At 44.7% G+C, this 27,228-nt stretch overlaps 1 protein-coding gene across 2 annotated transcripts in view; it reads left to right on the top strand.

Moving 5' to 3' along the window:
- The window catches only part of rhobtb4 (Rho related BTB domain containing 4), a 62,921-nt gene extending 41,787 nt beyond the window's left edge, over positions 1-21,134 (top strand). For both annotated transcript variants that reach the window (XM_083644824.1, XM_083644823.1), the window contains 8 exons: positions 4,728-4,913; positions 5,493-6,312; positions 6,524-6,743; positions 8,274-8,392; positions 14,777-14,927; positions 15,529-15,617; positions 15,800-15,905; positions 16,152-21,134. In XM_083644824.1, coding sequence (XP_083500950.1) covers positions 4,728-4,913; positions 5,493-6,312; positions 6,524-6,743; positions 8,274-8,392; positions 14,777-14,927; positions 15,529-15,617; positions 15,800-15,905; positions 16,152-16,330 — 1,870 coding nt within the window. In that variant the 3' untranslated portion in view covers positions 16,331-21,134. The remainder of the gene's footprint in view (positions 1-4,727; positions 4,914-5,492; positions 6,313-6,523; positions 6,744-8,273; positions 8,393-14,776; positions 14,928-15,528; positions 15,618-15,799; positions 15,906-16,151) is intronic.
- The last annotated feature ends 6,094 nt before the right edge of the window (positions 21,135-27,228 follow it).

Genomic DNA, 27,228 nt, shown 5'->3' on the forward strand with positions numbered 1-27,228 from the left:
TCTGCATGTCCTGTGTGCTCAGTCAGCCTGCAGTCAGCTGATACTAGACACAGTGCCAGCTCAGCTGTTCTCTGCCTGCCTGCCTCCCCGGTGTCGTGTCTGCAGCTCCAAACATCAATATCCTCTCCTGCTTCCGTCGCCACCCATTCGCCTCAACCTCGCTTGGCGCTGTGTCTATCAGCTGACTGCACCCTCAGCTAACCTGGCGCTGCCAGATGGTATGTTTTCACATAAGCATCTGGGAACAAGTCACTCTGGAACCCTTTCAAAGGGCAGGCACTTTCAAAAAATACCTGGCAGGTGACTGGATCTGTCTATGGCACTGACCTAGATCATGTGGATGAAGCTATCCACTATTCTTCGGACTCACGTTTTGCAGCAAAGTGTCTGTCGCCATCTTGGGGTCCTTGCGCAGCTCATGTGAGACGACGGGTTTCCCAGAGCCACAGCTCCGCCTGCTATTGGTCCGTGATCGGCAAGCTGCGCGATCACAGGACAGGCGACCTGTCAATCATCCCTTTTTCTATCGTCTATTTTACTCTAAACGGGCGAGCTATATAAAAATTCAACCCCCTACAGTTCATTCAAGAACACTCAAGTCATAGAATTAACGATTTATTGCATAAATTAATATAATGCATACAATTATGTTTGGCGTTGAAGGCTCCGCTCTTATAATTAATTTAATATTTAATTTAATATTTAATTAATTTAATTCTCCCTGAACTCGGCGCAGCAGCATGCTACGCCGAGCAGGGAGAGCAAGCAAAATCCCCCAAGGGAATAAAATACTCCAGATACATTTAAACCATAGAGAGTAAAAGAGGGCGCCTAAAAGCAAGACATGGAAACGTGTTCATTTTTTTGAGCCATGCAGACTCCAGAGCTACAAAACATGATAGCATTTGATCTAAAAGGTGGAGGCTGGGCTGGAGGGGGCAAAGCGTTGCCAGCAGCCGCAAACGATCAGCAAGGTGGGGAACAGATCAGTGAGTGAGAGGCTGCCATATTTAAACGGACCGCCTTGATGTGAGAATGACTGTGATTGGAGAATGGTTAAACGATGAACCAAACAGAGGCTGTCAGCTGGTCCAGCTGGGGCGTAGCCTATGACATCATGTCTTGAATGAACTAATGCAGGCTTCATTTGTTATGAAAGGTGAAATTACCTATATAGGCCAACAACCGTGTTTCGCTCCAATCTGTAACATGCTTAATCACTGTTACAAAGTGGGTCATCTTAACATGGGGGTGAACGGGAATGACGTCACTTCCGAATCCTCCCTCAAGTGACCATTCGAGGAACTACAGCTTTCAGGATTACTTCTGCAACTTCCTCTATAAAGCCAAGAGCGAGCCCACTGGCCCAGAGCGAGCCCACTGCTCTATGGTCCGAAATGCGCAGACTGTCATATACTTTCTTATAAATGCAACTTTCTGGTCGGGTGAATAATTTCAGCCTTAAAATAGGCTAAGCCAAACTTAACCTTAGTCAGCCCCAACTTAATTTTTTCAGTTAAAAATACAAATCTGATTTTCTTGTCTGACTAACTAAACAAAATGAACAAAATTAAATGGGGTTAATTTGGGGTTTGGACATATGATAGAGTCAGATGTTTGGCTACACAGATATTTGATTTATTTATTGAATTGAACACTACCATTTTATTAATGTGCTATATTATAGCATATATAACATTGTTAGTCAGAATTAATAAGCGGTGTGTTATGCCAGGATGAGTGATAGCAGAGTCATTTAGATGCCCGCATGATACCTCTTAATTTCTTGCAACGGAAAGTCTGAGTCAGCATTTTGGAGATCTCTACTGTGTGTGTGTGTGTGTGTGTGTGTGTGTGTCAGTCCTTACATAAGCTGGCCCAACCAATGACCTTTGGAGTTTGCATCTACTGATCCACCCCACACGCACACACACACACACACACACACACACACACACACACACACACACACACACACACACACACACACACACACACACACACACAACTATCAAAACAGTCACTGGCACTTATTACATATTAGTACAGGTGGTAGATTATTGTCAGAGAACACAGAACACAAAACCGATGCAACTCCACACCCTTGTGCTTATATAAATCCATTTGTAAATAAAGATACGTGCACATGAACATGGACATGCATACACAGTTGCACACACACATGCACACATCGGCTGACACACAGTGACTGAGGCAGTGACCCCGGCTTAGCTACGAGAGCGACGGCACGTACACTCAGAACATTTCAAACAGCCATGGTAATGAGGCTGTGACATGATGTAATGATTGGTTAGTGTATGACTGTTATGTCTGACTGATGGGGGCGGCGGCTTACACGAGGTTACATTAGTGGAACTAAAAATGGACTATGGAACCAGTGTCTACACCGCAAAAAATTGCCATCTTTCTTGATCTTTTTTTGTGGCCAATTTCTTTAATTATCAAATTTGCATCAACAGAAAAGCACAACAGAAGACATACAGTATATATATAAAAAAAAAACATAGACCATGTCAACAGAAATGTCCATCTTTCTTAACAAGTCATTTGATTTAGTAATGTATCCTCCATAAACCATTTAGCACTTATGACCGAGTTGCATTTTTCAAAAAAAGCGAGCTTCCGGATAACACCTTACACATTTTCACTTGCCTGAAGAAAAGTAAGACTTTAAGGCTAAATACTAGATTAAATGATTTTTTTTTACAGTGTTCATTGTCTGCTCAGTAAATAGACCATGTTTGCTACTGGAGCAGAGGCATTTTTCTCCAGGGAAATATGAGAGCTGTTTAAGTGGTGTGTAATGCAGATGGCAGGCAAGATCTCTGGCCCAGAATCTGTTTAAGTACCTCAAATCTTCTGCTTTGCCTCTGAATATCTCAGATGCTTAATTTCCCCTACAATGACCTCAGGGGAGGCACTATGGTTTGTTTTGCCCAGCTTGTCCATCCGTCTCTCGGTCCGTCCATCACAGACAATATCTCAGGCGCCATTGAACAGATTTTTACAAAACGGTCTTTGCTTCATTTTTCCAAATAACACTAATTGGCCTAAGGTGGGCAATACAATGTTTGATTAAACTTAAAGAAATGATGCGTCTCATTGCTCCATTGTGACATTTTTAAAATGACACTGTTCAGCCAGGGCGGGGGGGGGGGGGCAGTACATAATTTGTTCGCTCATGTACACACATGATCTCAGATATCTCTGCCTTTAGGCGGGACATCCGGGACATCCCCCTATCATCGCTCATTATTTTCCCTGAGTTTCTCTTTCCGTTTTGACCAAGTTTTCCCAGCTTTAAGTACAGACGTGTAGGCGGAAGCATTTGAAAATTGTGGGAGCCAACTCGTCAGTTTTAAGAGACTACTCACACAGCAGTCATTTTGTACAGCTACTCCTTATTTACCTCCGTTTTTGCTCTCCATTTCATCATCAGTCAGGCTATTAGTAATGGTTTTCTATGTACAGTACCTCTAATGTAACATAGGCCTAATCTAGTAACCCACAGCTGCCAGGGTCTAATAGCCTGTGTTGTTTTGAGAAGCTGTTGGTTATTGCACTGTAAACATTGACCTAGTGCTAACTGATCTGTCTCAGTGACACAGAGCTCTATCAAACATTACTTTGACACAGACAGACACGCATGCGCGTACACACACACACACACACACACACACACACACACGCAGGCACAAACACGCAGGCACACACACACGCAGGCACACACACGCAGGCAGGCAGGCAGGCACACACACACACACACACTCACACATGCAGGCACACACACACAAACACGCAGGCACACACACGCGCAGGCACACACACGCAGGCAGGCACACACACACACACACACACACACATGCAGGCACACACACACACACACACAGGCACACACACACACGCAGGCAGGCACACACACACACACACACACAAGCAGGCACATACACACACACACACACACACACACACACACACACACACACACAATCACTCACTGGCCTGTCATAGCCATGCCACAGAGACATCAGCGGAAAAGCCGTAAGTGCTGCTATCTGCTTGCTAACACATCGGCTGAGGAAATGAGTGTGTGTTTGTGTGTTGTGTGTCTGTCCTGATCTATTCTTAGCCTTCTCTTTGTGGCCCATGTGGTCTGGCGGGGCTTAGGGAGATTTACGTAACACGCACACACGTACACAGCACACACACACACACACACACACACACACACACACCGACCAACCTCATGGCCCCACCTCAGTGGCACTGTTCATGCCTGCACTGCGCCTCACAGCAGTTGAACAAGCTTCTTCTCTGCACATACTGTACATGTTTTAACATAACCTGACAAGATGTTCCATGCCTCAGTACGGACCCGTCTCTTTCCCCTTCTCTCTCTTATGTCCCCCTACACTCCATCAAAGACTGCCTGTCTTCTGTCTACTGTCATCTCTCTCTCTGCTCACCTTCTCTCTGTGTGTCTGTCAGTCCCTTTCACTATCTCCATTCTCTCCGTTCATGACCCGGCCACCGTATCATCTTTCTTCCTCCCTCTTCTCGCTTTCTCGTCCCATACTGTACATTGATCTCTGTTTAGTCGTAAGTGCTTGAAATGAACACTATCATCATTAATACCCTCTCTCTCTCTCTCTCTCTCTCTCTCTCTCTCTCTCTCTCTCTCTCCCCCTCCCTCCTTTCCTCTGTAGGTCTGACGTGGTGGTGCTGTGCTTCTCTCTGGCCAACCCAAACTCGCTGCGCCACGTTCGCACCATGTGGTTCCAGGAGATCAAGCACTTCTGTCCCCGGACGCCCATCATCCTGGTTGGCTGCCAGCTGGATCTGCGCTATGCTGACCTGGATGCTGTTAACCGTGCGCGACGACCCCTAGCCAAGTGAGACCCCCCGTCTGTGACTGGCATTGACAGCCAAATGCAGATAGAACATGCAAGGAGGTTCATTTCACATCGGATTGCATGATGGCTTGTTATAATCAGTCAGATGCTGAGCAGTAACAGCAGCATAACCGTAACTGCATCAGCTGATAATCACTTTAAATATGACATTTGAGGTTGGCCTACCAATGATTGGCCTATTCTGAAACCAGTAAGGCAGTTGTGTGCCATTTTTAACCAACCAAGCAGTGTGCTGCTATGTATATTAATGTCTACTCGTGAACGATTTCACATATTACCATATTACCATATTACCATAATATGTCAATGCATGATCTCATTTGTTGCCTCATATCGATGGAATGTAGGTCAGCTTTGTGAAAATTAGTATCAATAAGTAATCAGTAAGTCATTCAAATGTTCAGCTACACAATTTTCTTGCCTTTGTGTTGATTTCTGGTATTATTGAAGGACTCTCTTCCTTCCCCACACACACAACCTGCTTATACTTAGTAGCTGATGGTCTTCTAGTTTTGATCTGAATGATGAGTATCATCATCATCTCCTCCTGACCCACAGACCCATCAAACCTACAGACATCCTTCCCCCAGAGAAGGGCCATGAGGTGGCTAAGGAACTTGGCATTCCCTACTACGAGACCAGCATCGTCGCCCAGTTTGGAGTCAAAGATGTTTTTGACAATGCCATCCGAGCCGCCCTCATCTCGCGTCGTCACCTGCAGTTCTGGAAGTCCCACCTGAAGAGGGTGCAGAGGCCCCTCCTCCAGGCGCCCTTCCTGCCTCCCCGCCCCCCACGCCCGATAGTGGGCATCCCAGACCCTCCTCCGACAGACGGTGAGGCTCCTGACTCCCTCTTCTGCCAGCCGCTGTGCGCAGATGTTCTCTTCCTCCTGCAGGGCGGCGCCACGCATGTCTTTGCACACAAAGTCTACTTGGCCACTTCCTGCTCCAAGTTCTTTGACCTCTTCACCCTCGATCTCAGTGGTTCATCTGCAGGGCCATGGGGCGACGAACAAGACAGTGAGGAGCACTCTGAGAGTGGGGACGAAAATGAGCAGAGCAGGAGAGGAGCCAAGGAGCAAGCTGGGCGCACTAAGAGCCTGGACATCGATAAAGACGGGGCAGATGGAGGAGTGCGGGGGCTGAACAGACCCCTGCTGCCCCAGCAGGGCTCCCTGAGGACTTCACAGAGTGATAATGCCCTCCCCTCTCGAGCCATGTGCTCCGTGGGAGCCTTGGGGACCGGCCGTGCCCTGTCAGGATGGGGGAGGGGCTTCCTGAGTATGTGTCTGGAGCATGTGGATGACCCCATGACTGGACGGCCACGACTCATGACTGTGGTGGCCATGGATGCACTTATACAGGAGGAACCATTCCAGGTGATGGACTTGACAGCCCTGAAATGATTAAACATTGTTAAGCATTCATACATGATAGGGGATATTAGAGCTGATGAGAATGATTGCATTGAAGCGAATGGCAAAAATGATCAGCATCATTATTTTCTTAGTTGCACTGAATTGAATAAAACATACACTTTTTTTGCATTCATAAGCATTTAATTGATGTGCTGATTTTCCCTGGGCCAAGGCGGTGCTGCAGTACCTGTATACTGGCAGCCTGGATGAGGAACGAGGGGACCTGATGCAGGTGGCCACCATCGCTGAACTGCTTGAGGTGTTTGACCTGCGAATGATGGTGGCCAACGTCCTGAACAGAGAGAGCTTCATGAACCAGGAGATCACCAAGGCTTTCCACGTCCGCAGGGCCAACCGCATCAAGGAGTGTCTCACTAAGGGGGCCTTTGCTGGTAAACTACTGTGCCAATCTACCAGTACATCAGTATCAACAGCATCAATGTCATTGTAGATGTTTTTCATAATGTATGCGCACGTGTGTGTGTGTGTGTGTGTGTGTGTGTGTGTGTGTGTGTGTGTGTGAGAGAGAGAGAGAGGGAGAGGAGTGAGAGAGAGAAAGAGTGAAGAGTCTGAGATGGTTGGAAGTTGAGGAGTAAAAGAGAGAGAGAGAGGATTTTGGTCATTCCCAGCATTTTCAATCTCTTGAAATGTACACAAAAATGTGTGCATTTGATACATTTGATCAAATGTACCCTTGTATATTTGTTAGAAAATATGCAATTGTGTGTGTAGTGGTTTATGTGTATTCTTGTTATTGTCATCAAATGCCTTGATGATGATGATCTGTTGTGCTGTTTGGAGACAGTTTCAGTCTGTTCTGTCTTTTTGTCTGCATACTTGTGTGTTTCTTGTGTCTGTGTGTTTATGTCTTGTCTGCCCCCGCCCCCACCAAGCTAGTGTCCTCTAGTAAGAGAGTGGCGTCAGCGGAGGACCAAAATGCAAGAATCATTAGCCAATGAACAGCCAGGAATGGGTCTCGCGCTACTTTTGCATGCTAAAATAAAGCAGATAATGTACAATTTGATTCATTTCAAGGGATGAAAAACCCTTTCAAAGTACAACACTGTCTATTTTGATGCAACTCGACAGTGCTGCTTATTTGACTGAAGAGTTCCACTTTCTACTTCCTGGAAAAAAACTGGTCCATTGGAGTGAATGGAGATGTCAGAACTCTTCTATTATACGGCTCTGCACCAAGCTAATGTGTATGCATGTTTTCTTGTGTCTGTGTGTTTATGTCTTGTCTGGCCCCACCCCCCGCCCCCACCAAGCTAGTGTGTAATGTATGCATGTTTTCGCAGCATTTGCAGCCAAATGCCAGACATCCGCTATCTCTGAAAAAAGTCCGTCTCACATTCAACTCTTTCCATACTGCCTATTTTGTCTTCATGTTAATAAGCATGGGAATCTGTTTCTAACAAGTGAATGCTTTTAAGATATTATATAGATACTTTAGATACAATTATCACAGTTGTCTGAACTGCACTGCTTCTCTTAGTTATTGAAATAACTCAACGACCTAAATATAGATATAATCCTGTGCTTTCAAATGCAACCTATTATAACACCATTTACACTTAGCATACTGTAAGTGCTTTGTTCCCTTGTTCCCTACACAGTATAGCCTATTCCCCTCTCGCGGCAGTAGTCCAGAGTACTCCAAGATCTGCTACCTCGCGTACCTGCTTCGTAGCCTCCACAGCTCTCCTTCCCTTACTCTGTGTCAGAAGCCGTTCTGTCTTTCTGTCAATTTATCTCTGTGTCTGTCTACCTGTGTCCATGTCTCTGTGTGTCTGTCTGTCTGGCCTTCTGTCTGCCTGTGTGTATGTCTGGATGTCTGTCGCGTCTGTCTTCCCCCCTCTGTAGCTTGGGCTTCTGTGGCAGGCCACCAGATGAATGCTCTTTTCGTACCCCGGTTTTAGATGTGGTGTTCCGCCTGGACGACGGCTACCTCCCGGCCCACAAGCCCCTGCTCATCTCCAGCTGTGACTGGATGGCCGCCATGTTCCGCGGCTCCTTCATGGAGAGCTACATCGAGGAGGTGAGTTGAAGACGGAAACAGCTCGCGGATGGAGTTACCCTTAATTGCTGAGGAGGGATTCGGTTTCCTTGACCTGAATTCTAACCTTAACCGTTTTTGGCAAATTTACACTCGCCTCGAGGGGCAACATAATCCTCCTCCTGGAGCCAGTTTCAAGAAAGATAGACCTAGTCACACTTAAATGTGGCCTCAAGTCAAACTTGCTAATGACACTGTACTCAAGTCTATCAGCACTGAGCAGTAACGTCAGATAACCGAATCGATAAACGGGTTACTCAGATAAGGTTTATTGGGTTGGAAGGGTGTTGTCTTGATGACTGTTTGTACAGACGCTCGCATGTGTGTCACTGTGTGTCTGGGAGGTGGGCGTGCACAGCTGAGGAGTTGTGCGGAGTTCTGCAGACTTGTCATCTGAGTGACCTACAAACCGTCGCTTCAACTGCAGATGTGTTGAAAGCTCAACAATTACCAAGCCCCCTAAGGCCTTGCACACTTAATGAGCACAACTAGAAGGCTCCCATCCATTTCTGTCTCTCAGACACAGTTCAAGCCACAGGAACCTACTCATTTTGGGACTTCCTGTTGTGAGGGGCTTTGTGATTTCCTGTACTTAGTAATCACGCAAGTTTTCCAGATCCAGGGCCTCGATTATGGTCTTTTATCAGCAGTTACATCCCTGTCAGCCTTAGAAGTAGTTCTTACTTTAATGTAATCTTGAGTTTAGGTAGTAAAATAAAATCTATCAGCTTGTGTTTACATTAGTGTTATACTGCCAGCTTGTTAAAAACCTCCTCTACTTATAAACATTGCCACATATGTGAGGCAGTACAGTACAGAGCTCTGGCTTATCACTCACAGCAGAGGGAGGATGTGGCAGAAGAGTCCCTCTATCCAGGTCAGCATTCCCCATGTGGCAGGTCCAGTTACTCCAGGCCTGCTCTCTCTCAAGGCTCAGGTTCTGGACCTCCGGTGCCCATCCCGGCAGGGCCAGTGGACCGGGCCCGCCCCGCCCAGAGCAGGAGTTCCTGTCTCTGACTGTCCTCCGTCCGGCCGATGCTCCCTGGGCTGTGTTGGAGAATCAGATCCCCTGGGGTACAGTTACATTCAAGCTCAGCGGGGTTAGGTAACATAGATTCAGGCCCTCAGAGGGAAGGGAAGTATACTCCTAGGAAACGGGTTGCTATGCGGATAGATGGATTGGACAGAGAGAGAGAGACAGGGGGTGCAAGCGTCTTGTATTCATTTAAGATATAAAGAATGAAATTATAAGAGGCAAGTTGAAACAAAATGTAATTCAAAATAAAACCGATGATGGGGTTGGTGTTGGTGTTTCCACAGGGTTAGTATTTTATTCCAGAACACACCATGTGAGTGAGTAGAGGAAAAAAGTCTGTTTGGGCTATTGTGGATGGTGGTGAAAACAGGACATCAGCAACAGTGAGGGGAGCGCAGTGTTTACTGCTGATGGGCTGCCAGTGTCTATGGTGACTCTGAATGCTTCATGCTTGTGTCTATTCATGTGGCATTGTTTATGGCATGAGGCTGGCACGGTGCAGTGGGCAGGTGTCCTTGAAACAAAGCCTCAAAGACCAACTGGACAATGACGCCGTCAGCATTTACATTCATGAGCCCGAGTGTGTGCCGGAGCTCGTGCGTGCATGTAAGGGCCTATGTCCACCAGCTGCGGTACGGTTCCCAGGAGCTGCCTGCTAGAGATGCGCGGCTGAGCTTTTATGCCATCCTAATCCGCGTGTATGCATGAACCGTCCGCCCGCCATAATTCCCCGCAAATTATTTCATAGCTACTATTTATAGATCCGCGCCCGCCATCGCTGCAGTCCAAATAAACTTCCGTGCTGTATTATGTCCAGTCCACCACTTGCCCTCGTGTAGTTTACTCGGCTAACGCTATAGCTTTAAAGTCCCTGGAAACCAGAAATAATTTTGTATTATTTAGCATTTTGAGTTCATCACATCACAGGAACCTATGTTAATAAGCCACCAGCCAAATTTGAACGATGATGAACGTCGCAAAGTATATAAATTTAGGTTTGACAGTCATGGCAAAAGTCATGAGAATCAATTAGATTTTAGAGTGTATGTTCTCCCGCGGACGGTGTGGGCGTGTCCCGTCTGCAGCAGGTCTCCTCTGAGAGAAAGAGAGAGGGAAATGGAGAGAGAGAGAGAAGGAGAGAGAGAGAAGGAAAGAGAGATGGAGTGTGTGTGTGTGTGTGTGTGTGTGTTTGCGCGTTGCTCGGCGCATAGCCTACTGACAGAGAGGAAGAGATCTCTGCCGCTGCGAGTGCACAGCGCTACTGTGTGTGTGTCAGTGTGTGTGTGCACGCGTGCGTGCATGCGTGTGTGTGATTCGATTAACTCTTATGATGTGATAAGATCATGCATTTTAGCACCGCGCGCACCGCTCTCTTCAATGAGGAAATGAAAATCCAGACCTTGTAGAAAAGTGTCGATTTTTGGGGTTAGGGTTGGAAGTAATGTCAACTACTTTCTGAGGCACACAATTTTTTCACAAGGTTTTTGTGGATTTTGGTTTCCAGGGACTTTAAGTTTAGTTTACTGGATTGCCTCATTGTATGGGAAAATACGAACGCGTCTTCTCTTCAAACACATCTTCAGCGGAGACTCCTCTTTGAGGGTGACATCATTGACCATATATGGACCAAAAGCGGAGACTAGAGACCTAGCACATGGCTATTGTTTTGTTGACGGCCGTGGGTCCTTTGGGGGATCTACAATAGGCGACTAAAAATGTGCCTGACGAAAAATGTAGCTTAAAATACGTTCATAGACTAGAGAACGTAATTCATATTATTTTTCCTCATTAATGATACATCGTTTCAACCACCCATCCGCTATTAATCAGAATGTTTATTTTTATGATCCGGCCTGGCTGCGGGGCAGGATATCCGCGGTCAGTGCGGTTATAACTGCGGCCCGCGCATCACTACTGCCTGCACAGCCTCACACCCATGTAATCTTGTCAGAAGCATGCGGGATCCGACAAAAAATAGAACAGGTGCGTATTTTTGCCAAACCGCATACGTCGCTCTGCTATAGACCCTTTTCACGGGGGCCATTTTGTGTCAAAAAGGCAGAATAACACACATGCAAGCAAAACACTAATGAGGGTTTCAAAATTCCAATCATGGACGTTTGAAACCCTCATTAGTGTTTTGCTTGCACCTGAGCCGTACTGCAGCTGTTGGACATTGGCTTGACTAGTGTGTTCTAGTCATTTTGATGATGCTGAAATGCTTGTGCGCTGCTAGTTTGTGACCAAAAGCTCTGGTTCCCCTTAGGCCGTATGTCCCTGCTGTCTCCCCTCCCGAGAGGCACAGATGTGGCTCTGAATGTGGGCGGTGCAAATGTCACTGACGCACAGAAGAGAAGCCGTCTCAATAGAACCGAGCAGAAACACTTGACGGAGCACTTAACACTGGCGGTTCAAGAGAAGCAGAGGTTTTAGAGCTGGACACAATGGCTTATGCACAGCCTTGAGAGAGCAGACGCTCTTGTTCTATTCATGTACTCGGTCTCGGTGTACCGATTTGGAGGTTGGAGGTAAAAAAAAAAAAAAAAAAGTAAAGAAGTGGAAATCAAATAGTGAATGGGATCTAATGAAAAGTGGCCCCTAAAAATGGATTCACAAGCACGGATAGTGACGTCAAATGACTCATCGTCCAATCACTGCGATGGATTTTACCTTGTAAAGTTTCTCCAATTTGATCGACATCTAAAGAACTTGATACACACATGGTCTGATCAAATTATATCATATGAGTCATGTATTGTGGCCACTATGTGCGCTCCAGCATGTGATGGGCCAGCACTGTTGCCTCTATTTTCACTCACACCTCCTTTATTCTTCTCGCCACGCTCCTCTCTCACTTCCCTCACACTATTTATAGCCCGACGCTTTTCACTGTTCATGCTGTTGTGTGATAACATGGCGACTGTATTCTAGTTTCTTTTAGTTCCACAGTTGGGAACCAGAGTGTTCCTGCAGAATAGCATTTAAGACTTATGTGGCTTTCAGTCACTAAGCTTCTCTGAATTAACCCATTGCAAAACACTGACTACAATCAGCATGTTTGTGGAAAAAGTCCACGGACAATATGTCACAGTTGAACTGTATCCAGCGTTTAAATGCAAACACAGCCATTATCTTTGATGTAGTAGTCAAATGACATGTTTAGAGGTTTGACCTCTTTGTAGGGAGTTATCCACCTGACCATTGTCAGCCATGGAGCGTGTCATGGTACACCACTGGATTATGTTCTCGGTGTGTGTCTGTGGTTTTGTGTTCAGTGTGTGCGTTTGCGTGTGCATGTGTGCGTGTGCGTGTGTCTGTTAAACATGAGGGCCTGTTACATTCTCCATTTTCTTCCATTCCTCCAATCTTTTTGACCCTGACTTCTTAGTTAGAATAAGGGCTGATGAGGCCATTCTCTTACTCTTGTTCCTTATTGTGGTGGCGGGTATGTGATGTGATACTTTCACTGCTTCCTCACCCACATTTATTTTAAGCGTTGACTATCTTAATTTCCTGGTTTTTACTACCCCCTTGAGGAGTTTTATCTCAACTGAACAAATTGTTGATTGCATTGCTTTTATGTATATTTATATATACGGTAGATAGATAGATAGATAGATAGATAGATAGATAGATAGATAGATAGATAGATAGATAGATAGATAGATATAGATACTGTATATACATACATAATCACTTATTGTTTTTTTTTGTCACTCTTCATCTATGGAGGAGACAGGAGGAGGACAGTTGAGAATTTTATTACTGGCCCCGTTTGTCCCTGACTGTGTCAACATCCATAAATGTCCCGTCACTGTGACTGTGTCCACTCATTAATTGTCCCTGGGCCCAGCTGGGGCTTTTAGCTCCAGAGACCACCTGTGTCTCTGTGTTGTGACTTCTCAGCCGTAACGAGGTTGCGCCAAGCTGACATTCTCCTAATTGGTGATGGGAGTGCAGGTTGAAGAGCACCTCAGTGGGTACAGTGAGCTCTCCTGGAGGGCTCAGGTCATCAGTGTTTTCGTTTACCTCCCTTCCTGGGCTCAGGCTGCACAACCTGCATCCGCATTGCTATTGACCTGACTCACAGCAATTACTGTAGGCTCATAAAAAGGTCTTGCTCATTTGTGTGCATTTATTTATTTAACTAAGTACTAGGATGAAATATAGGTTTACATTGAAAAGCAGCATGACCTTTTTAGTCAATGTGCCTCTCTCTGATAGTATGGTGACCTCTAGAGGTTGTTGCAGGGGATTTCAGACTGTGGACATTGCCCTGATGTAAAACATTTTGAAAGCGTGCATGCTTGGAGGTGTGGCTCCTTCAATAGAATGGCCTCACCATCACTAGGGGCACTTTGTCCTGTTGTGTAGAGCTACGGATAGCTTCTACCTATAGATCAATTCAGTGCATAATGGAGGTCTAATGACATTAAACTTAAGGATCAGAGATGTGAAGAGTACCGAATAGATGGAAAAAGGCGAAGTGACTACTGTCATGATTTGCAACATACTTTTTGAAGAGAATAGAGGCCAAGGTCACCTGCATTGCACCACCCCTAAACACAGTGCCTTGCTAAGGGGCACCACAGCAGTGTTGAAGGATACTGTAGATGTAATACCAGTCATCTTCAAGTCACCAGCTCACAGTGGGAATAAACCCTCCATGCCATGGATCAAACCAATCAGCCTTTCTTTTCTATGACTTCGGCCTACCTGAAAGCCATTCTGGTGCCCACTGCCCTCCTGGCCCCTGTGGTGATGTGCATAAGAGACCATGCATACCTCCTCATTTCTCAAATTGCTCTGAATCTAGCTCTGATGCATCCCACTGTGCCCAGTGGAGCACGGCTATTCTGAGTGAGCTTTGAGTTAGCGTTAGCGCCTCACATCAGTAGCAGACAGTGCTTTCATCTGAGCTCAGATCAAAGGGAAGTCGGCTGGAACTGTATGCTATCTGCCCTTTACCTCCGAGCCCCCACCGCAGTGCCCCCACTGTCTTTATTTCACCGCTCCCTTTGCTGGGTATTATACATACTGTATATGTGAGGTCATATCCTGAGGTGTGAAGATTTTCTCATCCCTTTCTCCTCTGCTGTGCTCCTTGTCTATTGTTTCTCAGTGCCATTTGTAATGTCCACCATTCTTTTCTTGAGTGAACAAGACTTTGTAAAAACTGAAGTATGCTATCACCTTGAAGTATGCTATCACCTAGAATAGATAGAGACATACGTGCATAAATATTCATGTATACTTTTACCCCTAGCACGTATCTCAGCCTTTCTTCCCTTCACATTTTTCCTGTTTTCTCTCAATCTGGCCATTTCCAGGTGTCCATTCCCAACACAAGTAGTGCCTGTATGCGTGGCGTGCTGGAGTTCCTGTACTGTGGCCTGCTGACACCCTCTCCTGGTCTGGAGCCCATGGAGCTAATTATCCTATCCAACCGTCTCTGTTTGCCGCGCCTTCTCGCCCTCACAGGTACAGATCTACAACACTGGAAATGTTCTGAGAAATGCCCATCTTACTGTGATGCCTTGTTCTGATTATAGGGATTAGATTTGATGGAGTTTTAACCCTGAACAACTTCTAATCGCTGACACCATGAGTGACTGTATGTCTAGTGAGTCATGTCAGGGTCTTGTCATAGTACTTGGTGAGTGGAAACCAGGGCAACTTGCTTTGCCCGCGGGCCACGTTTGCAAAATGACAGGAGGCCAGGGGCCAGTTAATAAACAAACATTAATAATATTTTTTTTTCTGTAGCGGATTGTAGTTATTTGGGGTGTCAGCCGGAGTTTAGTCTGACAATTGTTTGTGTGCACACAGGATAGTTAGGCCAAGGTAAGTTAGTTAGTACATATATGTACCTGGGTGGCGAGCAGGTGGCGATATTTGAGAATTTAGCTGGAGCTCAGTCAAACTTTATAGTTTTCATTGTGAATTAGGAAATGGCCAGGGGGCCAATTGGCACCCTATCGCAGGCCACATCTGGACCCCGGGCCGCAAGTTGAGTATCACTGGTGTAAACAGTACATACTGACAATCTGACATGGGCGTGTGCATTGTGTATCACCTTCAGAACAACATGCTGTGGATGAGCTGCTCCATCAGGGAATGAAAGGAACGGACATTGATGGACAGGTGTTGGCTTACCTGGAGCTGGCACAGGTCTGTCACTGCAAATTTACCTTTGTTCCCTCCCTATCAATTCCCTACTGATATATGTATACTTTTTTAAGTTGATCTTAATCTGTTTGTGTTCATTTATCTCTGTCTTGCCTCTTCTTTGATGGTTGTAATAAATGCTCATTACTTCTTTCTCTTTCCTTTCTCCTTTTTACCCTCTGCAGTTCCACAATGCCAAGCAACTCTCCGCTTGGTGTCTCCACCACATCTGCACTAATTATAATAGCATCTGCCGCAAGTTTCCCAAAGACATGAAGGTCATGTCTCCAGGTACAGGCAGTCACACCTCAGTCGATCACCTCTCATCCTCCTCTCTAGTAGTTCCCCAAACCCCCATTGCAGCTATGTTTTAGTTGTTTCTGCGCATTGTGTTTGTATTACATTATTAGTAAATAATTCCCCATTGTTCAACCTGTTCCCATAACATCTGAAGTACTTGATCTCGTTTTCAAAATCTAAAATGTCATCTTTGCCCCCCCCCCCCCCCCCTTTCTCTCTCTTTCTCTCTGTATGTAGACAACCAGAGGCACTTTGAGAAGCAGCGTTGGCCTCCCGTGTGGTTCCTGAAGGAGGAGGACCGCTACCTGCGCTCTCAGAAAGAGAGGGAGCGTGAAGAGGAGATCCTACGCAAGCAGCATACTAAACGGGGCTGGTGTTTCTGGAGACAGCCGTCCTCCTCACCACACGTCTCCTAAACGTTCCATCCACCGTCATCCTGACCCAGGATACCCACCCCCAACACATATAGAGGCGTGGGCTTTTGAAGCCCTCTATAATTACATCATTGACTGTCAGTGCTACTATGCCTGAATGTTGGTGCGCTTGGGAGTGTGTGTGCCTCTTTATATTTGTGTGTGAATTTGTGGTCGAGTGCATTTTTGATCTGCTTGTGAGCGGTGTGGGCTCGACTGAGTGGTTTGTGTGTATGACGAGGTGTGAGTGGTTTTAATGAGCGAGTGATACTCCAAGTCGAGTGCTTTGCTAATCCCCAGACACCCTGATCTTTAAGGGCCCCTCGTCCCCTCCACCAGCGCTCACAGTCTCCCAGCCTTTGAGTGATTGGACTGGGAGCAAGGGCTCTCTATCTCTCTCAGTCTCCATCCTTCACATTGACCTTAATGACTATTACACGTTGACCACTGCAACTCCTCGCGGGGAGGTTACCTCTGCCTTCACTTCTATACAGACTGTTAGCTTGCACACGCAGAGCCGTGCCCAAACCCCCCCCCTCTAAAACCAGCGCTGGATCACCAGGAACTGACTTGGACAACGTAATTAATATTATTCTTTTTTATATTATTTGTCTCCCCCCCCCCCCCCCCCACGCCGTCTATAAAACCCTCATCAGGGGAAATGACACACACTACTCCCAGGGCTTGTTGAGGACCTTGATGATTGCCATCAGATGGGACTTTTAGGGTAAAGCCCCGTTTTGGGTGCCCTCGGTCCATTAATGACAACCTGCTAGCAAGTTAGGCTGCTCCAGTCACGAGGTTTGAGCACAGCCTAGCCCTCCAGTCTAGTCCTGATGGTCCTCAGTGTCCATCATCCACCCCTACACCACCTGCCCCCCGCCACCATCACCACACACGCAAAACCACAGACACAAGCTCTCCTTGATGAGTTGGATTCACCAAATTCCACTTCGGAGACATTCAAAGTGACGATTCTATAGCAATGACGGGGTTAAAGATTCTATAGCAATGACGGGGTTAAAGAGGGCTATCCTTACTTGATACCACTGCCACGGAGGAATGATGGATGCAGTATTGAACAAATGTGTTCCTGACGTCCATGACCACTGGGGTGCGTTGAAGCGCCTCGGCCAGCCTGCCTTTACACCCCTACACCACTAGGGGCAGCACTGCTCAGGGCCCCGGCACTAACCCTCACACCAGGAGCAAATAGGAGTTTCTATGCCTGTGATTTCTACGCTCTAGTTTCTTCAATTTCAAGATCAACAGTAGGACTTTAATCATCCTTGCGGAGTGTTAAGCAAAGCACATGCACAGTGTTACTAGTGCGTTTCAAATTTGTACCTGCCTATTGATTTTTACCTGATACTGAAAACCAAAGCTGTGATTCCCAGTTGTCCCCTGCTCCCTTTGATTTGGCAGGAGGACATGGAGGCAAAGTGGAGGCAGTATAATAAAGGGGAAAGGAGGCAGTAATGCAGTATTTGTATCCCTCCCCATGGTGGTGTTTTCATCCTGTGGTGTCAGGTGCAATGTGTCACTGCCTTCCATTCCTCTTTGCTGGAATTGACAATGGTGCTTAAGACACAATAAGACGGTGTCCACATGAACAAACCCACGCACACGCAGACGCACCGTTTTATCATTCGCAGTTTAAATGTCTGTCCAGTTTAGTGTTTACCTGTGATAAGCATTCAAAAGTTCACATAGGTGTTATGTTCTTCTGATTTGACGTTTTTTTTTAAATATATATTTTAATTAATTACATTTTTCATCCTCCAAAGGCTAATAGTTTCATAATGGTTAGGATTCACTTAAAACAAACAAACAAAAATGGTCACTGATTTCAGAATGTGTAGATTTTTATTTTTATTTTGCATAGTTATAATAACCATGTAATTTATTTTGCTGCTGTTGTATGTAAGAACAGAGTGAACTCTTTGTTAAGCAGGAACATAATAATGCTTTGGATTGAAATTGCAATTCTGTTGGTTTGATATATAACTGCATATGATGGTGTTTCAAATTTTCTCGATAAGGGTGCTAATTTCTTTGGGCTTTAGGATTGAATGTGAAAACAAGACTTCATGGTGTTGTATTAGCACGTTGTTCTATTTGTGGCTTTGCGCCCCTCAGCTTTACCCAGGTGACTGTAGGAGATGGATGGATTGTGTGAGACATGTGGTGCGCTCTGCCGTTCTTATGGGAGCCGGAATTAAAGTCATCATCAGCTCCCGAAATAGAAGTCAGATAGGATCTCATGAGACCCAAGTGTGAATTGAGCTGATTCCTTTTCTGAAAAGACAGAGTGGAGTGAAAGTGGAGGACTTTCAGTCAGCATTACATCCAACCTACATATTTTGAACTTGCGTCACGGATATTTTAACCATCCCAATGCAGGGATTTCAGAACTTGGAAATGAGCTAGAAGAGGAGGATGTCAAGGACAGTTTTTGATGGACTTCCATGGCCTCTTTTTAGTTCCCCACAGGAGGGATGACCATTAGATGTGTCTTACTAATGGTTGGTATGACCCATTAAGCCTCTTCTCTTGGTCTGTGTGCCTTAAAGATGCACAAACTTACTCTGAACTAAAAACTTTTCGATATCAGTACATTTTGTTAGTTCAAACCTGCAGACAGGTTCTGCAAAGGTTGACGTGATGGATACACGATGGCCACGGTAATGGTATAGCCATCCGGTTGATTCAGGCGATGCTGTACTCAGTCTCCGCCGTCATCCCGGAGAGGGATTCTGAGCCAATTCTCATGGAGAATCTTTGGGCCTGCTTCTTGTTTTGACACAGGCAAGTGGCCTTGAATTAAACTCTTTACGGAGTGTACTAAGTGGGTCTTATCATATGGCCTTAGATTAGTGTGTTTTCTAGATTGGTCATAATTTGGATGTAGAAGCCTGTGTCAGATCTTGGTTGGAAATATCCACTGACCAAATGATTCAGAGGTAGCCATAAATATAGCAGGTAGATTCCTATAGAATAACTTCGGAACCACTGACTTTGCTGAAGCAAAAGCTTCTTAATAACGAGCACTGGCTGGCCTGTGCTGGGAGGGTGCAACCACTTTTTGGAATGTGGTTAATTTGCATGGTGGCCTAACTTTGTCATTATAATGACACTTTGTTCACTTTCAGTGTTGGAATGCACTTTCTTCTTCTTTTGTCGATGACCTTTCTGTGCTTGGCATGAATTGTTGCTTAATGTAAGATTGTTTTCAAACCTGATGATTGTAGCATGATATATCCACTTAGGCCTGTCAGACTTTCCCACAGCTTGATCGATGCGGAGTTAAGACAGAGTGATCAGACTCTAGCTTCATGTTTTAATGTCTAGTCGACATTGAACTCTATAGTAGCCATCTTTATGCTACGTGGCTTTATGCACAATTCAGTTTTACCTAATTAGCCGTGCTATTCAACGCAGCTCATGGTAGCGCAACTAAATATATACATGTTTAAATAATATGCTGGGAATACATTGGAAAGTGTGTCTATTTGGAAAAACTAGTTCAGAGGACTAGATCCTTGCTACTGTACAGTGTTAGAATTCTCCCTTTTATGCTGTTACTATGGTCAATACAGACATTTAAGCTCATTCTTGTAAGTTTGCAAGATGTTGGGCAGATGGCCTAGAGAAATAGAGAGCATAACATAACTGCAAAATTTGAATTCAACTATTGTAATTCACATATTGACAAGAGAGATGGAGATGCAAGATTAAAACCTTGTTGGCTTTATTCAACCCTCAATATTTGCCCCACACTGCCCCCTACAGGCCAAAGTTACTTAGGTTGTGACTTTATTTGGGTTGTCTTGTTCTCTTTTGTTCTCATTTTCTTCCATGTTTCCTTAATATTCCAGGCACAAGAGTTTTACAAGCACAGTATGTTACCTGAATACACCGGATTATCTCCTCCAAACTAAAGCTATGCTACAGATTCTTCAATTATGAAATGACCAAGAAAACCCAGCCATTTTAAATTAAATTGGTTTGCACTCTTTCAGATGCCTGCAATTTCTATTATGTAGCCTAATATAACTTTTGTCCTAAATGCATACCAGGTTTCTTGAGCAGAAGCAAAATTAATACTTCCTGTTACCTTATCTTTTTCTCTCTCTCTAAGCGAAGCTCAAGACTTATACCCCATTGCGATAAATTGGGCAACAGCACCTGTGAACTACTGTTTTGACTAAAGGCAGATATTAGCTGTGACAACAATATATATATTATGCTTTATTGATGATATTATCCAAAGTGTCTTACAGTAGAGTATTGTAAGCTTGCTTTTGATATGAGTGGTCCCACCTGGAATGAAGCTCTTACTTTATTATTGGTCACCTTACTGTATCTACTAAGTTCTTGTGTACATAGGATTGTATGCACAGAGACAGGCCCAAGACAGGGACAGTTGATTATACATAGACATGATGGCGTGATTAATCCCTGGTCTATACTGTAATTTTTAAGTGGGTCATCATCTATAGTTATGCACTTTTGTTTCTATTGACCCATACACGTATTAACATTTAGGATACTGCTCAAGTCAATGTGTTTAATAAAAGGCAAAAGAAAGAGCACACCACACTCACAAACTATTAAGGGCTTTTAAAAATATACAACAATCAGAATGTTTTGCTGCTGTTGCAAAAAAAAAATGAAACAAAAAATAATTTGTAATATTTTTTTGAACCACTGTGATTTGTACAAAATGAAAACAAAAGTAGAAAAAAAAAGTTTTTGCCATTTCAGTATTTTGATGTTTGACCTGGCTTTTATTAAAACTCTGTTAATCTTTTCAACTTGTCGTCTCATATATTGTTGCCTTGTTTTCCTATTTGGCAGCAGAAGGGGGCACGGTGGTGCAGTGGTAGCGCTGTCGCCTCACAGCTAGAAGGTCCTGGGTTCGATTCCCACCTGGGACGCTGTGAGCGCTGAAGAAGTGCATGCCCATCCGCATGTCCTCAAGTGCCCACCGCCCGGGTGGGGTCGTCAAAAGGGCCTTTCTGTGTGTGATCTTTTTTTTCGGATGATGGCGAAGGCTGGAGGCACCCTCTCTGCCTGTGATTGGCCTAGCGTCAAACGTTCATCCAATCACATTCGCTTGGCTATCCTGTGTCTCTTTCTACAGTCTGTGGTCAGACAGACGGCAGTTTCGCTTGCTAGCATGCATGAAAGACGCCACGCCCGCGCCCTGTGTGTTTATGTTTTTGATATAGTCTATATATAGTAGATATAGTATGTAGCCTACAGACAAATAAAAGAGAAAAGATAAAAGATTAATGAGAATTGATCAAGGGTTATATAAAAACAGTGTCAATGCCCATTTACTCATTCTAACACAAGAGTGACATGTATTTGAATTGAAATATGTATCAGTATGTGGTGTTTGCCCAGCCCTTCATTGGGAAATTGGCGCTTTATGGAGTGGGATCACGTGGAGATGGTCTTCAGAAACTTTGATGAGATTGACAGTAAGTAAACATTGTTTCAGATACATGGTGTAGTTGTGGAAAAGTGTGTGTGAGTTTGGAAGAGGAGTGCACCACTAGGTGGAGACATGCATCCATAGCAGTGTTGAATTCGTAGACGAAAACTATGAGGAAAAATGTAATGTGTCGACTACCTTTTTTTACAAATGTAATTAAAAATATTTTGCAGTGCACTATGTTCCTTTCTTGTTTAAGAATGTTTCGGGAAATGAAAATGTAGCCTATTTAAATAGAATTATCAACAATAACAATCAAGGGAGTTACATGCTTGTAGGCTAGAGAAGAAGAAGAGCGCATGCACGCACATGTTGTGTTGAACCAACCAACAACCAATACGAATTGTTTAATCTGGCAATAAAGAAATGTGAACTTGACATGCTATTTTAATAGCCTACTCAAAAATGCACCTCCCACTATACAGCAAAGAGAGGAGTCAATGTTTCTTGATATATGCCATTCAGATCAGAATAATTAGTCTAGTCATTAAGTTTGCTGATAATATTTCTATCATGTTAAGTCTGTGTCATGTTAACTGGTGTATTCAGAGCAAATAGGGAGATATAGAGCATTATCATCATGCTATATATCTCCCTCTTTGCTCTGAATGAGTGAGAAAAAGAGAAAATACTGAATAATTACATCACAACAGTATCCTAATGTTAATTTAAAATGAGTCTCCTGGTCTGAGAAAGCAAGGGGATGCAGTATTCGGCGATAAAACATGCTGCCGAATCTCGCACCCCCTGTAGATTTTATCTGTGGGACACTATAGGGTTAAACCCAGTTACCATATGAGATGATAGGCTGTTTTAGAGTGACAGACTGAATTGCATAGAGTTAACAGTCTCCTGGTCTGAGAAAGCAAGGGGATGCAGTATTCGGCGATAAAACACGCTGCCGAATCTCGCACCCCCTGTAGATTTTATCTGTGGGACACTATAGGGTTAAACCCAGTTACCATATGAGATGATAGGCTGTTTTAGAGTGACAGACTGAATTGCATAGACTTAACAGTCTCCTGGTCTGAGAAAGCAAGGGGATGCAGTATTCGGCGATAAAACATGCTGCCGAATCTCGCACCCCCTGTAGATTTTATTTGTGGGACACTATAGGGTTAAACCCAGTTACCATATGAGATCATAGGCTGTTTTAGAGTGACAGACTGAATTGCATAGAGTTAACAGTCTCCTGGTCTGAGAAAGCAAGGGGATGCAGTATTCGGCGATAAAACACGCTGCCGAATCTCGCACCCCCTGTAGATTTTATCTGTGGGACACTATAGGGTTAAACCCAGTTACCATATGAGATGATAGGCTGTTTTAGAGTGACAGACTGAATTGCATAGAGTTAACAGTCTCCTGGTCTGAGAAAGCAAGGGGATGCAGTATTCGGCGATAAAACATGCTGCCGAATCTCGCACCCCCTGTAGATTTTATCTGTGGGACACTATAGGGTTAAACCCAGTTACCATATGAGATGATAGGCTGTTTTAGAGTGACAGACTGAATTGCATAGAGTTAACAGTCTCCTGGTCTGAGAAAGCAAGGGGATGCAGTATTCGGCGATAAAACATGCTGCTGAATCTCGCACCCCCTGTAGATTTTATCTGTGGGACACTATAGGGTTAAACCCAGTTACCATATGAGATGATAGGCTGTTTTAGAGTGACAGACTGAATTGCATAGAGTTAACAGTCTCCTGGTCTGAGAAAGCAAGGGGATGCAGTATTCGGCGATAAAACACGCTGCCGAATCTCGCACCCCCTGTAGATTTTATCTGTGGGACAATATAGGGTTAAACCCAGTTACCATATGAGATGATAGGCTGTTTTAGAGTGACAGACTGAATTGCATAGAGTTAACAGTCTCCTGGTCTGAGAAAGCAAGGGGATGCAGTATTCGGCGATAAAACATGCTGCCGAATCTCGCACCCCCTGTAGATTTTATCTGTGGGACGCTATAGGGTTAAACCCAGTTACCATATGAGATGATAGGCTGTTTTAGAGTGACAGACTGAATTGCATAGAGTTAACAGTCTCCTGGTCTGAGAAAGCAAGGGGATGCAGTATTCAGCGATAAAACACGCTGCCGAATCTCGCACCCCCTGTAGATTTTATCTGTGGGACACTATAGGGTTAAACCCAGTTACCATATGAGATGATAGGCTGTTTTAGAGTGACAGACTGAATTGCATAGAGTTAACAGTCTCCTGGTCTGAGAAAGCAAGGGGATGCAGTATTCGGCGATAAAACACGCTGCCGAATCTCGCACCCCCTGTAGATTTTATCTGTGGGACACTATAGGGTTAAACCCAGTTACCATATGAGATCATAGGCTGTTTTAGAGTGACAGACTGAATTGCATAGAGTTAACAGTCTCCTGGTCTGAGAAAGCAAGGGGATGCAGTATTCGGCGATAAAACACGCTGCCGAATCTCGCACCTCCTGTAGATTTTATCTGTGGGACACTATAGGGTTAAACCCAGTTACCATATGAGATGATAGGCTGTTTTAGAGTGACAGACTGAATTGCATAGAGTTAACAGTCTCCTGGTCTGAGAAAGCAAGGGGATGCAGTATTCGGCGATAAAACATGCTGCCGAATCTCGCACCCCCTGTAGATTTGATCTGTGGGACACTATAGGGTTAAACCCAGTTACCATATGAGATCATAGGCTGTTTTAGAGTGACAGACTGAATTGCATAGAGTTAACAGTCTCCTGGTCTGAGAAAGCAAGGGGATGCAGTATTCGGCGATAAAACACGCTGCCGAATCTCGCACCTCCTGTAGATTTTATCTGTGGGACACTATAGGGTTAAACCCAGTTACCATATGAGATGATAGGCTGTTTTAGAGTGACAGACTGAATTGCATAGAGTTAACAGTCTCCTGGTCTGAGAAAGCAAGGTGATGCAGTATTCGGCGATAAAACATGCTGCCGAATCTCGCACCCCCTGTAGATTTTATCTGTGGGACACTATAGGGTTAAACCCAGTTACCATATGAGATCATAGGCTGTTTTAGAGTGACAGACTGAATTGCATAGAGTTAACAGTCTCCTGGTCTGAGAAAGCAAGGGGATGCAGTAGCTATTCGGCGATAAAACACGCTGCCGAATCTCGCACCCCCTGTAGATTTTATTTGTGGGACACTATAGGGTTAAACCCAGTTACCATATGAGATGATAGGCTGTTTTAGAGTGACAGACTGAATTGCATAGAGTTAACAGTCTCCTGGTCTGAGAAAGCAAGGGGATGCAGTATTCAGCGATAAAACACGCTGCCGAATCTCGCACCCCCTGTAGATTTTATCTGTGGGACACTATAGGGTTAAACCCAGTTACCATATGAGATCATAGGCTGTTTTAGAGTGACAGACTGAATTGCATAGAGTTAACACATTGACTGCCAGCCCTTTTTTCAATGCTGTAGGTAGGTTCTGCCAGTTTTTTTTTTGAGGATTCTGGCTCATTTTACAAGAGCCGAGGATTCTTTTCTGTTAAGACTTCGTGAACACCAATCATCTAAAAAGAACTAATAGAATGTGTGCTTTCTCTGTCTAAAAGAGTTAGTTTGTAGAGTTAGTAGTTATGTAAGCATTAGCAGTTGAATACAGCATGGTTTCAGCGTCAGAAAAATTATTCAGAGATAAACGGCTTTTTGTGAAATTCGATAGAACAGTCACTTTAACCATTCATTTTTGGCATCAGTAAGAGTCAGACATCTAAACAATAGTTTTGAACAGTAATTTCCTCCATAACAGCAGGAAACCCCCCTCTGCTTCCAACTCCTCCCTCCGTGTGTGTTCTCCTCCTGCCTCCCTGGCTCTCCAGCGGGCGTGTCACAACGAAGTTGCTGCTGCCTGGCTGCTGCCTGTTTGCGCGGCCGCTGTTTGAGGAAGTCTGGGTGGACTCGCTCGTTTCGTGGAGTTTTGGTTGAGAGCTTTGATGCGATTCTGGTCATATTTATGCTGCGTGTTTCAAAGTGTGCATCCAATCTATTCTTGGAACCCCCCACCGTTGCCACCGCTGTGCATCAGCGCGAAAGTGAAAGCGTTTTCGCCATCAATTTTACAGTATGAGAACGGCTTCCTTGCGCTTTTCCGTCCAGTTTTGGGTCGCCTCTTTCTACTGTGGAGAGACATGTCGACACTCAGTGGGTCGGTAAAATAGATTATACACATTCAATACCTCCAATTCTGGTGTAGGAGACGTAAAAGGGGTTGATCGATGTCCCACCGTCAAAAAAAAAATGTTTATGTAAGCCGAGATATCTCGTCCTTGGCACTCAACGGTTGGATTATGTAAGCCGAGATATCTCGTCCTTGGCACTCAACGTTTAACAGTCTCCTGGTCTGAGAAAGCAAGGGGATGCAGTATTCGGCGATAAAACACGCTGCCGAATCTCGCACCCCCTGTAGATTTTATCTGTGGGACAATATAGGGTTAAACCCAGTTACCATATGAGATGATAGGCTGTTTTAGAGTGACAGACTGAATTGCATAGAGTTAACAGTCTCCTGGTCTGAGAAAGCAAGGGGATGCAGTATTCGGCGATAAAACATGCTGCCGAATCTCGCACCCCCTGTAGATTTTATCTGTGGGACACTATAGGGTTAAACCCAGTTACCATATGAGATGATAGGCTGTTTTAGAGTGACAGACTGAATTGCATAGAGTTAACAGTCTCCTGGTCTGAGAAAGCAAGGGGATGCAGTATTCGGCGATAAAACATGCTGCCGAATCTCGCACCCCCTGTAGATTTTATCTGTGGGACACTATAGGGTTAAACCCAGTTACCATATGAGATCATAGGCTGTTTTAGAGTGACAGACTGAATTGCATAGAGTTAACAGTCTCCTGGTCTGAGAAAGCAAGGGGATGCAGTATTCGGCGATAAAACATGCTGCCGAATCTCGCCCCCCCTGTAGATTTTATCTGTGGGACACTATAGGGTTAAACCCAGTTACCATATGAGATGATAGGCTGTTTTAGAGTGACAGACTGAATTGCATAGAGTTAACAGTCTCCTGGTCTGAGAAAGCAAGGGGATGCAGTAGCTATTCGGCGATAAAACACGCTGCCGAATCTCGCACCCCCTGTAGATTTTATTTGTGGGACACTATAGGGTTAAACCCAGTTACCATATGAGATGATAGGCTGTTTTAGAGTGACAGACTGAATTGCATAGAGTTAACAGTCTCCTGGTCTGAGAAAGCAAGGGGATGCAGTATTCAGCGATAAAACACGCTGCCGAATCTCGCACCCCCTGTAGATTTTATCTGTGGGACACTATAGGGTTAAACACAGTTACCATATGAGATCATAGGCTGTTTTAGAGTGACAGACTGAATTGCATAGAGTTAACACATTGACTGCCAGCCCTTTTTTCAATGC

The sequence above is a fragment of the Poromitra crassiceps genome (assembly GCF_964638095.1).
Source record: "Poromitra crassiceps genome assembly, chromosome: 10".
NCBI lineage: Eukaryota > Metazoa > Chordata > Actinopteri > Beryciformes > Melamphaidae > Poromitra > Poromitra crassiceps.